Below are 13,992 nucleotides of genomic sequence, written 5' to 3' on the forward strand. Positions count from 1 at the left end.
CGGGTGGTGCGGCTGCAGCTGCAGCGGCATTAACACCCCCCCTTTCCCCCCTCCGAATGTAAATCCGACCCGCCAACCATCACGATCGTACATAACCGTGTTTTCGGTGCGCTGCTCGTCGTCTTTGTGCTCATCAACTCTCACTCTATCTCTTTCTCTTTCACTCAATCACTCATTTTCTCTCTCTAGGGAGTCGGATACCGGGGCAATCGCGGGCTGCGAGTCTGCGACACTGAAAATTTGCGTGACCCGGCAGTTGTTCGCTTGTCGGCTCCTTAAGGGAGGAGGGACCATTATACTTCAAGTCTCTGAAAGGTCTTTTTTGTTGTTGTTTATTAGCAGCAAATGGCGGGAGACGCGGAAGTCGGTTTTTACCGTAAAAGTCGTTTTCGATGTTTTTCATGCCAAAGTATTGTTATTATATCATTATGCTATCCGCTGCAACAGCGTGCAACCTATATCATAGCTCGTGTACACGGGGTACGCAGTGTATGCGCCTGCATCGGGTTGCATGTTCTGCGAGTTAGAAGCAAGCTTTTTTTTTTTGATACTAACTTGTTACGGATAACTTCGCCGGGGACCTGGGTTAGATGTGAAAACTTTATAGCTCTGCCGGCCATTATTCGGGTCTGTTATCTCCCCACCATTCATATATATAATAAATATTTTGGAAAAAACGTCTAAAATAATCATAACGTTAATAATAAATAGTGCTGATAATTTTATTGATTTTTAAAGTGAGTCTTCTAAAATGATATAAATTAGAGTTTTAATAAAAATGTTTAAAGTTAATTGTTCCGTGATTCTCAAAATTGTGCTACTTCTTTTTAAATTGTTTTAAATGGATCTTAATTATTTAGTTTTGATTAGCACATAAATTATGCCATGATGTAAGAGTCTAGAAATTTCTTATCACTTCGTTGACATTGTTATCTCGATTTTTTCAAAAACATTTCACTCATATTTTATTTTTCTAGTATTTCATTAATATTAAATATTTTTGGGCTGGAGAAATGGAGACATTTTTCCGGAATTTATAGATCATTTAAATTTATTTAAGTAATAATATAATTAATAATACTTGAATAACTAACAACAGTAACATATTAATAATATACTATAATATACTACGAGGTTTAAGACTATGATCGGTATATCGGTCTGATTTTAGTATTTAAACAACTTATATAATGATTGATGAGATAAATTTGATAAACACCTATAATAGTAGACTCCTAATAATAATGGTATATTTTTTCGTCGAATTATTAGATTGTTAACGCGATGTATAAACGTATTATTATGAATTACACACATAGTGAGGATATAACAAACCAATAATATTTTTTTTAGATTGCATATGACTGTATAGTGTATAAGCCTATTATAATAGTTATATACTTTTTAAAATAAAAAATATGTAAAAACTATCGATGTTTACGGATCACGTGACAAAATCACTAAATAAAGTCCTTTTTAATTAAAAAAAAAAAGCTGAAATACGTAATACCTATTTTCTAATAAGAAACATTAGGTAATAATAATTATGGTTATCATAAATAATTTTAAGACAATGTTAATATAAGCACTTATTTTTGAAAAATAAATTTTATCAACTGCATGTTCTGCGACCAGTTTGCTTGCTGTCTGTATTTATGGAAATTAATAATTGTATACACTACATAGGTGTAAAAAGTGAATGTTGTATAAAATATTATCAGTTTATTTGGATGTTTCATCTACGACTTACCTTATGGAGACATACCTACTTGTATGACTTAGCTTTTTTTTTTGGTTTAAGAAGATAATATCTAAGCTTTTTGGGACTAACTATGATAAAAGTATTCTTGAAAAAATTACTTTGTCCAAAACAAGTCATCTTATAAATAAGTAGGGTAGGTATACCAAATACCTAAACTCAATGATGATATCGTACATCAATATTTGTCGAAAATTAAAGGTAATTTTAATATCATAAAATTTATTACATAAATATGATTCATAATGTTAGACATTCGCCCATAATATACTCGTGGTCAATTCAATGACATCTCCAGACTTCAAAGCTTGATTTTTTTTGAAAAGAGTTAAAAAAAGTTTAAGATTTGTATAAGACTCTAACTATTTTAGAATAATGACATACCTATAGTGTCATATTAACAAAATTATTTGTGGGGGGGGGATGACAGGGAGGATCCAGAAATTGTCTATAGACAGTAAAAAAAAAAGGTCAAAATAATTTTAGTCGGCAAATTTGAAGATTACACCCCCACGATTTTTTCTGAGATCGTCCCTGCATTATATTGGTTCCTAAATTGGGGAAGGTGCAAGCAATTACTACGAAATACAATTTTTATTTTGGAACGTTAAGAAAAAAAAATTATTGACCAGTTCCTTTTATCCGTTATCGGGTATCAATAACGGATAACCGATAAATTATCATAAACAAAAAATACTCATTCTTAATATTGTATAGTTTATTTGTAAAATACACGAAAAAAGGAGATCAATTTTTTTCAATTTATAGGAGGAGACGCGAGATTTTTTAAAATCTACTAAGGGGGCGTAGAATAGAAAAGGTTGGGAATTACTGCTGTATTATATGAACAGCTGATTGGAAAAAAGATGATATTCCTCAATACCCAACTTTTGAAAAATTAAAAAAAATAAGATCACTATGGTTTATTGTTTTACTTATTTGAAATATTATACGCTTTTATTCCCCCCCTCCAACTGCATACCTAAGTATAAAGAAACGTTAACGTCGTTAACACAGAACAACATGTCATAATGTGGCATAAGTACTATTTAATGTATTAATTATTTTGAAGATAATCTGATAATATTGATAAAATTATACATTTAAAATCTACATTAATAGGAAATTAAAAAATATTTTTTTAGTTGTTCATATTTTTTAGATATGGCCAGTTGACATGGTTTCGCCACGTTGAATACACCAGTTTTCGTCCGATCATTGATGTCAAGCAATGTCGGGCGTAGTTAGTACTTGGATGGGTGACCGCTTGGGAACACTACGTGCCGTTGGCTTTTTTTATTATCAATAAGAAGTGGGGATATTTTGTATAATTTTTATAATCTCATATATTTAAAATAGAAGCCTTATTTTATTTATAATTTATATGAAATGTATGTTTTAAACTAGTTTAATCGGTAATTATTATTGTAAAAATACACTTATATTTAAAAACAAACAACTACTACATAAATGTGATGATTAAGAAGTGTCAGGAATTTTCACACTTCCTAAATCTTTAGAAATATTAATTGTCATCGATTAAATATTATATTTTTTCAAAAAAAAAAAAATAATAAAAAAAATATAGGTATCATAAAATAGTGATGCCTCTAGAGTGACTACCATCTCTTAATATGTCTCTTAAATCCTGATCTCGTATATAATACTATAACATATTTATTTATTTATTTTTTTTTTTATTATTATAAAAGCCGCTAGTATAAACTATGATAGCTTGACAATTACATAATAAGAATAAAACAGTATAAAAATTAAGATTAACAGACAATTAAGTACTTATATATACTATATAATAAAGCCAGCCTAACTATAACATATTATGTAGGGTAATTTTTTTAAGTAGGATAAACATATTTTTATGCTTAAATTGTGCATTCATTTAAATTTAGATTTTTACAATTATTAATTAAATTAGTGATCATTTTTTGAAAATACATTAAATATCATTTAATGACTTAGTGATTGTAATAATTTTATTAAACAAGGTTTAGTTTGTTACTTTTTATGTACCTATATTTACAAAACTACATAGTACATACACATTTCATATACTAGACATTAGTAAGCATAAGTAGTAATATAAATTACTACATTAGTTTATTAGATACTCTGTGATACTAAAGAATGATATTTTTTATGCGCATTTATACTTTAATGAAAAAAAATGTATACATTTTAACAAAATATAATCTTTTACATTTTATTTGTGCAACTCTTAATCTTAATTTTAATTTTATACTATTGAGTTTCAACTTAGAGTATTAAACTAACAGTCTATTCGATGTCTTATAAATTAAAAATTAATACATATAGGTGTAAAATATAATATAATAAAAAATAATAAAAATTTAGAATATTATATAAACTTTTAATATTTGATTTTTACCACCTTTATCTAATTATAAATATTTTCGTCATACCAAAATTATAATATCACAGAATAGAATTAGGAAGTTCGAACCTATAAATCATATTGGTGAAAATATTGTCTCTTTGTTAATTCATTTTTGATCATTCAATCCATTAAATAATTTTTTTGTATTTTTATATTTGTTTTCTCCAAGTATTTTCAAAGATGAACATTTTTATTTACCTCTCCTTCCCCTCCCCCGTCAAAAACAGACTTAACTAGAAATCTTACCGGAAGTTGAAAAAAAATGTATTTATACTATAAAAATTGTAATGTTAAGCTAAAAAATCAAATACATATAAGTAACTTAGAAACTAAAAAAAAAAGAAAAATCATTAAATAATAAAGTTTATTTTGTTTTTTAGTCTTAAAATTAATGATACAAAAGAAATGAGTGTCCAAAATGTAATAAACATTCCTGCTAAAAGAATATCGTTTGAATCAAATTTATGTCCTTGGATCAATATAGCTTTAACTGCTTGAATCGGCATAGATAATGGTAATATGATTGAAATAGGTAGTAGAGCCAATTCTGTATTTTTTATTGGCCAAAAAATACCTGAAATCATTCGAAAATATTATTAAATAATAAAATAAACAACATTAACACGTAACTATCAAACATTTACCACTCAACATTATATTCACTAAGCACACCAACAGTGTTATATAAAATGATTGGATTGAACTGTTAGTGAATGAACCGATGAGTAAACCTGTATTATGAAATAAAAATGTAGGCCTCGTGAATTATTAACGTTTTGTATAATAATTACCAATGCTCATTCCACAGATACCGATGGCAATATTTAACTGGATAATTAGTAACAAGGAACTTTCCCAGCTAATATACAGTAGAAAATCCGCCAGAAAAAATAAAGAAAATGCTTGAATTATTGAAAATATTACTTGAATTATAACAAAGCTCAATACAATTTCAAAAATCGTAACTCCTGTAATTTGAATTTAAAAATTTTTTATAGCTTAAAATTTAAAATAAGTGATATAGATAGTAACTATTTCAGTTCAATATTATTTAAGGAAAAAATCAAAGGAAAATATATCTAAGGAAAAACAATGTTTAGGAGCTTACATATTCTTGGTAATATTATAAGTCTAGAAAAAGCGTATGAGAAAAAATATCACTAACACTATCGCTGTAACCACTAGAGCAGCTCTGTACAGTGACAAGTATTAATTTTTTTTCTTAAAACCTGTATTTCAGGATAATCACTCTCATTTTGGGTACATTAATTGAACAAAAACCAAATTTCGTTCACATAACGGTGAGAATATTATTATGTATATTTATATGTTGGTTTTTTTTTTTATATCATATACATTGTAATTTTTTTAAATATTGAATATTTGATTTTTTTTTTTTAAATTTATTTTACAACCCAGAATAAGTCACTGAGTAAACGTATACAAATTATTCAATATAGGAACACTTATAATATTGTTATCTATAAATGACAAAATTTAGTTTTTGTGGGATTACTACAGTTGAGTACCTTCAGCCCAAATGAGAGCTATCCTCTAAAGACATGTTTTCAGGCGTCAAAAACTAGTGTCCTTTTAAGGATTTATTAGTCATTTGAATATTTGATAGTGTATGTAAAATATTGATTGAAAAAATTAATTTAAATATACTGAAAATGTCAATGTATAAACAAAAATATTACTATCTCGATTAATATTTCTGAATTGTTACAAAAAATTAAAATCATTAAAGGATAAATCTTTATTTTTTATTTGAATATCCTATTTTGTCAAACATTAACTTAAAATATTGTAGATATATAAATATTTTTGATTTTGTATTTTTAATATTTTTCAATTATCGAAGGATCAGCTTATGAAAAACTTTGTATTATGCTTTCAAGTTTTATAGACATTTTAGTTTAAAAGTAAATACAATTTAATACGAAAGCTAATAAACATAAAGTACGCACAACCAGGATTATATAATTTTTAAAAAATATTAGTTTAATTTCAAGTTTCTATGGTTATTCTTTTTTGATCACATAAGGTAGATACAACAGAAAAACAAAATCAATTTTATTTGAAAATTTTGGTATTGCTTAAAAATTTCAATTTTTTCGATATTATCAATTTTTTTTATCTGGATTCTTTATAAAAGAATTTGGATTTTCTTGGTAATTTTTTGTTGAAATTAAAAAAGTATATCATTGAAAATAAATATATTTATAGGGAGCTTAAAATTTAAAATTTAAAATTTAATTACAGTTGTAAGACTCGAGTATAACACATACAGCAATGAAAAAGTAGGTATTTTTTTAAAGAAATTGTTGACATTGTTTATATAAGTATATTTTATTGAAAAATGCTTAGTATGTTTAAATTATAAATTTCATTTAAAATAAAATTGTTCATTTATTTTATGTTGTAACTTGTAATGTTATAGTATAATAATAATAAGTTTAAAAAAATAAGTACGAACTACTTTTAGAGCTACCTTGGAGCTATCTCGGAGATTTTAAGTTTAATTACTATTTTCTGATTTTCCTAAATCTTATTTATCTAATTATTATTTGTTAAATCTATTTTTTTTCGGATATTATTTAACCTATAGAATCTATCTGAGTATACCGAAAATATATTTCAATCTTAAATACCTGCAATCATGCTTCTCATCAAGTATCCATTTTGAATTTCACTTTTCAATAATAATGAAAAATAAAACATCGCCGATGAAAATATAGTACTAAATTAATGAAAATTAAATAGTAATTATAATGAAATAAAATACTTGAATAAAAAAAAATAAAAAAATACTAAAATAAAAAATAAAATCGATGTATTTTAAATCTACTGTCAGAAGAAATATGTTGATGCTCAATAATAATATAATAAAAGATACTAGGTATTACATAATATGAAAGCAGTTCTATATTGGAGTAATATTTTCTGTGGGATAGAAACTAAAGGGAGTATAAATATTTTACAATGGAAAGATTAAAATAATAATCTTATTAAATATATATATATATGATATATAAAATCGTTACACTTAAGTTTTCGTGTCAACAGCTAATATTTAGTTCATAATATTCAAATTTATTACTATAGTCATTCATGTGCTAAACAAGTATATTAAATAAGTAATCGGGGCTCTTTGATATATTTACCATTCCAATTAAATAATTCTGTTGGTTTTAATTATTCTCAAACTTTCATAAAATACACCAATGATTTCTGATATTTATTATTGATAATTTTATGTTTTAAAAATTATTATAAATAATTGAATAAATTAATGTTAAATTACCATGATATTATTTCGGATGCTGTGTTTTCAGTGAGATTTAAATTTTTGTATTCGTATATCTGAAAACTTATAAATAAATAAAATATATACACTGTATGAAATATATTTAAATTAATTTATCATTATTAACCTTAAATGGGATATCGGCGTATTTTGTTGACAGATTGAATTGTTTATAAATGTCAATCAGATGTAGTTTATGAGCATTAAATATACTTTGTTTAAGATGTTTCCCAAATTCGAAGTCTATGAACACCAGGTAAATTTGGATTTGATTAAATAAAATTTTATTTTAGTGACAATGATGTTTGTTTATGTATAAGTTACTTGACAAGTCTATTTCAAAATGTATATTCGATTTTAACAGTTCGTCACGTTCTTTTGACGAGCTTTTTGTTATACTATTAACTATTGCTACTGTGTAGTTTTTAGAAACTTTCATAAGTCCTAGTGTTGAACCTTTTGTTATGGAATTTTCAGCTAAAACTTCTGAACCATAATCATTCTATTATAACATATTAAGGTTTTAAATAGATAAGTTTTAATGAAACATTGTTTTTTTTACTCACTACTTTAACACCGTTTTGGTTTAAAACATATAAAAAATGACACGAGAAATAAGAACAATTTTCAATATGTTTACATGGGAGAATACCACAATCAGTTTCTTGGTTATAAACTGCAATAGGTATGGATTTAGGATATTTTCCATAGTAGGCACAATGCAAGTATACTTGTAGTATTGGGATCACGCATAACAACATAAACATCCTAAAATTAACATGATCGTATTTTTATAACATTGCGATGAGTTATTTATTATTAGTAACAACCAGTAATTAGCGACAAGCCTAGAAAATATGTTCAAGGTTAGAAAAAAACGTATATGTATATACCTCATGAATACAAAAATAATTAAAAATAGTTGCTCGGTTAGTGTTTTATAAGCATTATTTTTTCTTTATTCTCCTCAGCATAGCATAATGATAATTATTTATGATATATTATTATAACTATAATTAAATTATATAGTTTAAAATCGGTAATAATAAAGTATTCTGTAAACGATAAGAGTATAAATTTCGGGTTATAGCACATTTATTTGAATTTATTTGATACGATTAATCAAAACCAAATCCATTACTTTATAAATTATATAAAATAAAAAAATTAAATAATGCACTTAAAATAGACAGAAATATAGAAAAGTATAGATCAAGTCACAAAATTACAAATTGAAGATTAAAATAGAATAAAAGAAAGTGAGAAAATTATTTAGTATATTAATATAGATCAAGGGAGTTAACGAGTAGATTAGATTAATAGTGAGCAGTAAGCAAAGGAAGTCAAGCAGGAAAAGATATAGATAAGTTTGTTGGATGCTTGTCAGTCATCTTGTAACGTTAACTTCACGGTTAGATTAGTGGTTATAGTGGCATTGGCTTGTTATAAATACATTTGACAAAAAACTTATTTAAATGAATTAAAGTTCTTGATTTATAGAAACAATACATCAATATAGTTCCTACAAATGACCATTGGTTTACTGTAGAATACAATAATTAATATCAAATTTTAATTCTATAGAGATATTACTCGTCTCATACTACCAGAAACAAAAAATTATATTTTTTGTCAAACAAATATAATTCTTTGTTTCGTTAGCCGATTGCCTAAATGTAGTTTGTAGTTACCAAGTGTTTTATCTACGATTCTTTGTCAATTAATTATTACATAAGATAACCTTGCAAAAAAAAATATTTTGTGATATATTTATCTCAACTTCAACTCTTCTTAATTCTTACAATAACATACCAAAAATTTCTAGTTAAAAATGTAATATTTTGAATAATAATGGTTTTGAACTTCCAAATATTTGATCTTGGATAGAATTTTTTATAGATGCTTAGCTGAAAAAAAAATAGTAATTATTAGACAATTTAGACGATGTTATAAGATAGTATACATCAGGGTAGAATTTAATGGATAAATAGTAAAAAAATTATAAAACCGATGAATGTTGAATGGATAATATGTATTACTTTATGTAATAATTATATCATATATTTTTAAATATTAGATTATATATTATTTTATTATTTAAGTAATAAAATAATAATAAGAATATGGTTAAATTTATTTTAAAACATTATTTTGAACCGATTATACAAACGCACATGTTATTTTTTAAATATTAAACAATTTAAAAATGTTGATAGTTGCAGAAATTGTTAACAATGACTTAAAATAATAAGTTATATTTATCATTTATTATTTTATTTGGATAAATGTTGAATTTTTTATTATGTATTAACATTTAAGTCTTGAAACAAGAATTCATGTTACTTTTAATATGATAAAGTTATAAAAATGTATGGAAGTACTTTAATAAGATAATGATACGTATACATATTATGTAATGTAACGTCAGTCTAGTACTCTAGCGTATTAATTTGTATACTTAAAGAAAATAGGAGTAACATTTTAGAAATTTTATTGAAATATTGAATGATAAAAATATTTTGTTTTTATATTATAAAAATAGTATAAAAATATAATAATTTTAATTTTATGTTATTATTTTTTAAATATAATTTATATTTATTGTTAAAAATATGTACATTTCTAAATTAAAGAAGGTAAATTTAAATTGGTAATTTTTTAAACGTACAATTTAAAACATTCTTATACTAAGTAATAAGTTACCAAATTTTTATTATTTTAAATTTAATTAATATCTATTACTGTTCTGAAAATAATTCTTCAGATTCCAGGTGATACATTACTATTAAAGTAGTATTTATGTAACTAAAAGTATTAGCATACATTAAGTTATCTGTAATTGTTATTCAGTCATTATTATACTAAACAATCTTTGTACAACTGTTTTTGTTCATATCGGTTGTAAATAAGTCTGTTAATATTTGTATAAGTAAATGACGTAATCGTTTTAAAAAGTTTGGTTGATAATACGGTTAAAATGTTCCTACTTTAAATAATTCTTAACTTTGTCACATATTTTTTAGTTAAAAGTAAAAAAAAAAATAATAAATAAATAATTGAAATACTACTGGCTTCAAATATAGTATGCTAGTGTCTCGTAAAATCACCAAGGCTATAGTAACAAGGTTAGATATTTATTTTTGTATAAATAACAGCATTACCTTTTTATTATGCGGTGTCTCAGATTGATTTGAATTGATCCAAGAGTTTTTCTAAATTTAAATTAAACAATTAATATTGTAAATTTACTTTTTTTTTTAAAGCATTTATATTATTTGATAATTAGTATAATGTAAAAATGCATTATTAAATTAGTATTATCATTAGTGGCCGAAAGTCGTTCTCTGAAAATAAGTTAAGTATGCGAGGAACATAATTTCCTTTAAAATAAAAATAAATTTAATATAATTTTTTAAACTGTGATTTATTTTACGTTATTTTAGTTTAAATTTTGTGCGTAAGAAAACTTTTGAGAACATGACAATACGTAGAATCATTAGATGAAATTATAACATTCAGATAAAATAATGTGACTATATAACAATAAAAAACAGGGATATCATCATAATTAATCTTTTTAATATTTTTTATCTTCACTCAGAATCGACATTAATTGTAAAATTAAATTTAGGGCTTTTGAGGTTCAAGTAAGGCATATCACCATTTTTTGAGGAAAAATGAAATATTGATTTAACTAATCATTTTAAAAATTAATTATACCTAATTAGTAATTATAGATATGAAATTTAAAGATTAGAAATAGGTATGTATTTCATGCTTATATAAAAAAATGGAAATATATCCTTAAATTTAGTTAAGTCTATAGCTTAAATTCATAAGCCACTTTTTGGATCATTTAATAAAAACATGTAAATGCATACATTTCTGGACACTTATGATAATACATAATATAAAAACTACTGTTTGTATAAGTAGATAATATTATGTTGTGTACATCAATATTAATAGACATTAAACTGGTGTAAAGGTCTTTTATGATTGCATCTATAGACTTATTTGGGTTCGTTCGATATAATTCTTCTACTTCTCTTTCAAATATAATTTTTCCATTTTTTAAATACGCTATCTAAAATATATAAAAAATAATTTAATTTTAACTGTTTATAAAATGTTATTAATTATAATTAAAACCTTAGTTGCTAAAAATGCTTCTTCAATATTATTTGTGGCTACAATTACTGTTGGTTTCCAAGTAGAAATCACGTGATACAAGTATTTCCAAATTCTGCAGAGAGAACAAATAATTATGTTAAGTAAACATTTTTTAAAAAATTTAATATACTGATTTTTTTTTAATAAGTCTAGTCCTATAGTAGGCTCGTCTAATACCACTAATCGAGGTCTGTGAAATACGGCTATCATAAATGATATCATTCGTTTTTCACTGAAACTAAATATTTTATAATTTAATTAAGCCATATCATTATATGAAATAAAATATTATCAATATTAATTTAATGTAAGTAGTTATATACCTTAATTTTTTAATAGTGGAATTAATTGGGGGTAAGGTAAAAATGTGTTTGTAATAGCTGATTCTCCACAGAATAAATTTGTGATTAATATTATACAAATTTCCAAAATATGCGAACAATTCTAGAATCGTCATGGTTTTATACAAACATAATTCTAAAATAAATTCTTAATTAACTTGTAAGTTTTAAATTAATTGTATTATTTGATATATGTGTAATAATTTTATCTATACATTATATTGTGTATATTTCATAATATTATCTTATTGCCGCAGAAACTATAATTAATATAGTACCTGAGGCATATAACCGGTGTATTTAGTTAAGGTTTTACTGCTTTTGTTCTTGGCTGACGCCAGAACCATATATGACCTTTGTCAACTTTATCTCCTCCAACTAAACAAAGCAGCATAGATTTGCGCTGTTAATTTCACAAGTATAGCACATCTTTGAAAACAATTAATAAAAAATTGTTATCAATTAAATAAAGTATTAATTGTCGATTTGGTCGTTTAAATAGTAAAATACAATTAAATCGATACAATTTCTACATAACTCATGAGAAGTATCAAAAGATACAATTACATTTACCGCTATGTGTAATTAAATTCACTCCATTGAAAAATATTTCGGTTATTATGTTTTAAACACATTATTGAGTACTATAGAACATTTCGAAGGACTTTGAGATAAATATATTCCTGGTTTAAACGACTTCATTTACCATTGTATAGTACCAGCTGAAATAAAATATTTTAAATTTCATATTTAAACATTACAAACATTTTTACCAAGCTTTACACGCTAATAGATGAGGCATAAAATTTAATAAATCGATATAGTGCCATTACAGCAATTAAATGTTTAGACATAGGATTTATCAATCAATTAAATTAGAGTTAAATTTTGTACCATTATAGGTTTTTAGATTATCTCTTATAATATTAAATATATATATATATATATATATATATACAGAGTGTATCATAATGATACAAATTGTTATATTACCATGAGACATCGTGTATAGTATTTATAACGAAAGAAAGCTCAGAGTATCATAAATATGAAACATTATACATCATAGAAATATTGAGTATTTTACAGGTACGTACATAGATAATAAATATGTGAAGGCTAGGTTATAAACACAATCAATATAAATCACAAATAAAAGTTATAAATTATATAATATATATAGTATATACTAAACTTAAGAAAATTTTTATAAAATATTTCAGTGAGAAGCAAGTTTAACCTTCTATTAAAATATGTATTTTAGATTGTGAATGACTGACTAAATGGTAAAAATTATATTTATATTAAACATAAGCAAAATATTGCATTATTAAATTGTATATACATTAGTATAAGAGCTACCTATTTAATGTTGTTAAAAATAAATATGGTCATACATGTCATAAATTATTATTATATTTAGTCTAGCGCATATCTAATGGTAATAGTTACCAAAGTATTTTTGAATAAAATAAAATAATTATTCACAACATAAAGAAAAAGAAAAATTAAAATACTTAAGTCTTATCATCTTATAATCTTATATCTTGCTATAACTGGTATGACTTATATAAATACTGATTTTATATAGGTACTCTTAAATAAGTTATTTAGGGTCATTATTGGTGCTTGTTAGCAATATAATACTGAACTTCCATAATTATGCTCTATTCAATGTATAAAGTTACCATTAAGTTACATAACTTAGAACATTTTCTCACCCATACTTTTATTTGATATTTATTTATACTGCAGGTACTAACTATTAATAAACTGTACAAGCTGTGGTTGAAGTAGTGATTTATTAATGAACTATTATTTATTTTAACCATTGATAAATTAATAAGATCTACACATTTAATTGGTTTCTAGATAAAATATGTTTTTAATTATTGTACATCAATAAATTAAACAAATTTAAAAATAATTAAAATAGTATATAAGTTTGTATTGTAATTATAGTTTAAAATTTATTAACTGGATTTAAATAACA

At 24.3% G+C, this 13,992-nt stretch overlaps 1 protein-coding gene and 2 pseudogenes across 1 annotated transcript; 1 reads left to right on the top strand and 2 right to left on the bottom strand.

The window, feature by feature from the left end:
• Positions 1-2,930: 2,930 nt before the first annotated feature.
• On the top strand, positions 2,931-3,051 carry LOC112601141 (annotated as a pseudogene).
• A 1,162-nt stretch (positions 3,052-4,213) lies between these two features.
• LOC112601027 (ABC transporter G family member 20-like) lies at positions 4,214-6,899 on the bottom strand. Its single transcript, XM_025348422.1, has 5 exons — positions 6,830-6,899; positions 4,967-5,143; positions 4,820-4,906; positions 4,605-4,749; positions 4,214-4,241 (listed from the first exon to the last, which is right to left on the bottom strand). The coding sequence occupies exons 1-5, from the start codon at positions 6,897-6,899 to the stop codon at positions 4,214-4,216; spliced, it is 507 nt and encodes a 168-aa protein (XP_025204207.1).
• Positions 6,900-7,588: 689 nt separating this feature from the next.
• On the bottom strand, positions 7,589-12,701 carry LOC112601028 (annotated as a pseudogene).
• Positions 12,702-13,992: the final 1,291 nt, after the last annotated feature.

The sequence above is a fragment of the Melanaphis sacchari genome, unplaced genomic scaffold (genome assembly GCF_002803265.2).
Source record: "Melanaphis sacchari strain LSU unplaced genomic scaffold, SCAv2.0 Contig74_pilon_pilon, whole genome shotgun sequence".
In the NCBI taxonomy this organism is placed as follows: Eukaryota; Metazoa; Arthropoda; class Insecta; order Hemiptera; family Aphididae; genus Melanaphis; species Melanaphis sacchari.

Excerpts from the sequence above, each read along its gene's own strand:
- LOC112601027 (XM_025348422.1), bottom strand. The coding sequence starts at position 6,899 with ATGTTTTATTTTTCATTATTATTGAAAAGTGAAATTCAAAATGGATAC. Across the intron at positions 5,144-6,829 it reads GATGAGAAGCATGATTGCAG|GAGTTACGATTTTTGAAATT; the intron begins GTATTTAAGATT and ends TTCAAATTACAG. Across the intron at positions 4,907-4,966 it reads TATCTGTGGAATGAGCATTG|GTTTACTCATCGGTTCATTC; the intron begins GTAATTATTATA and ends TTCATAATACAG.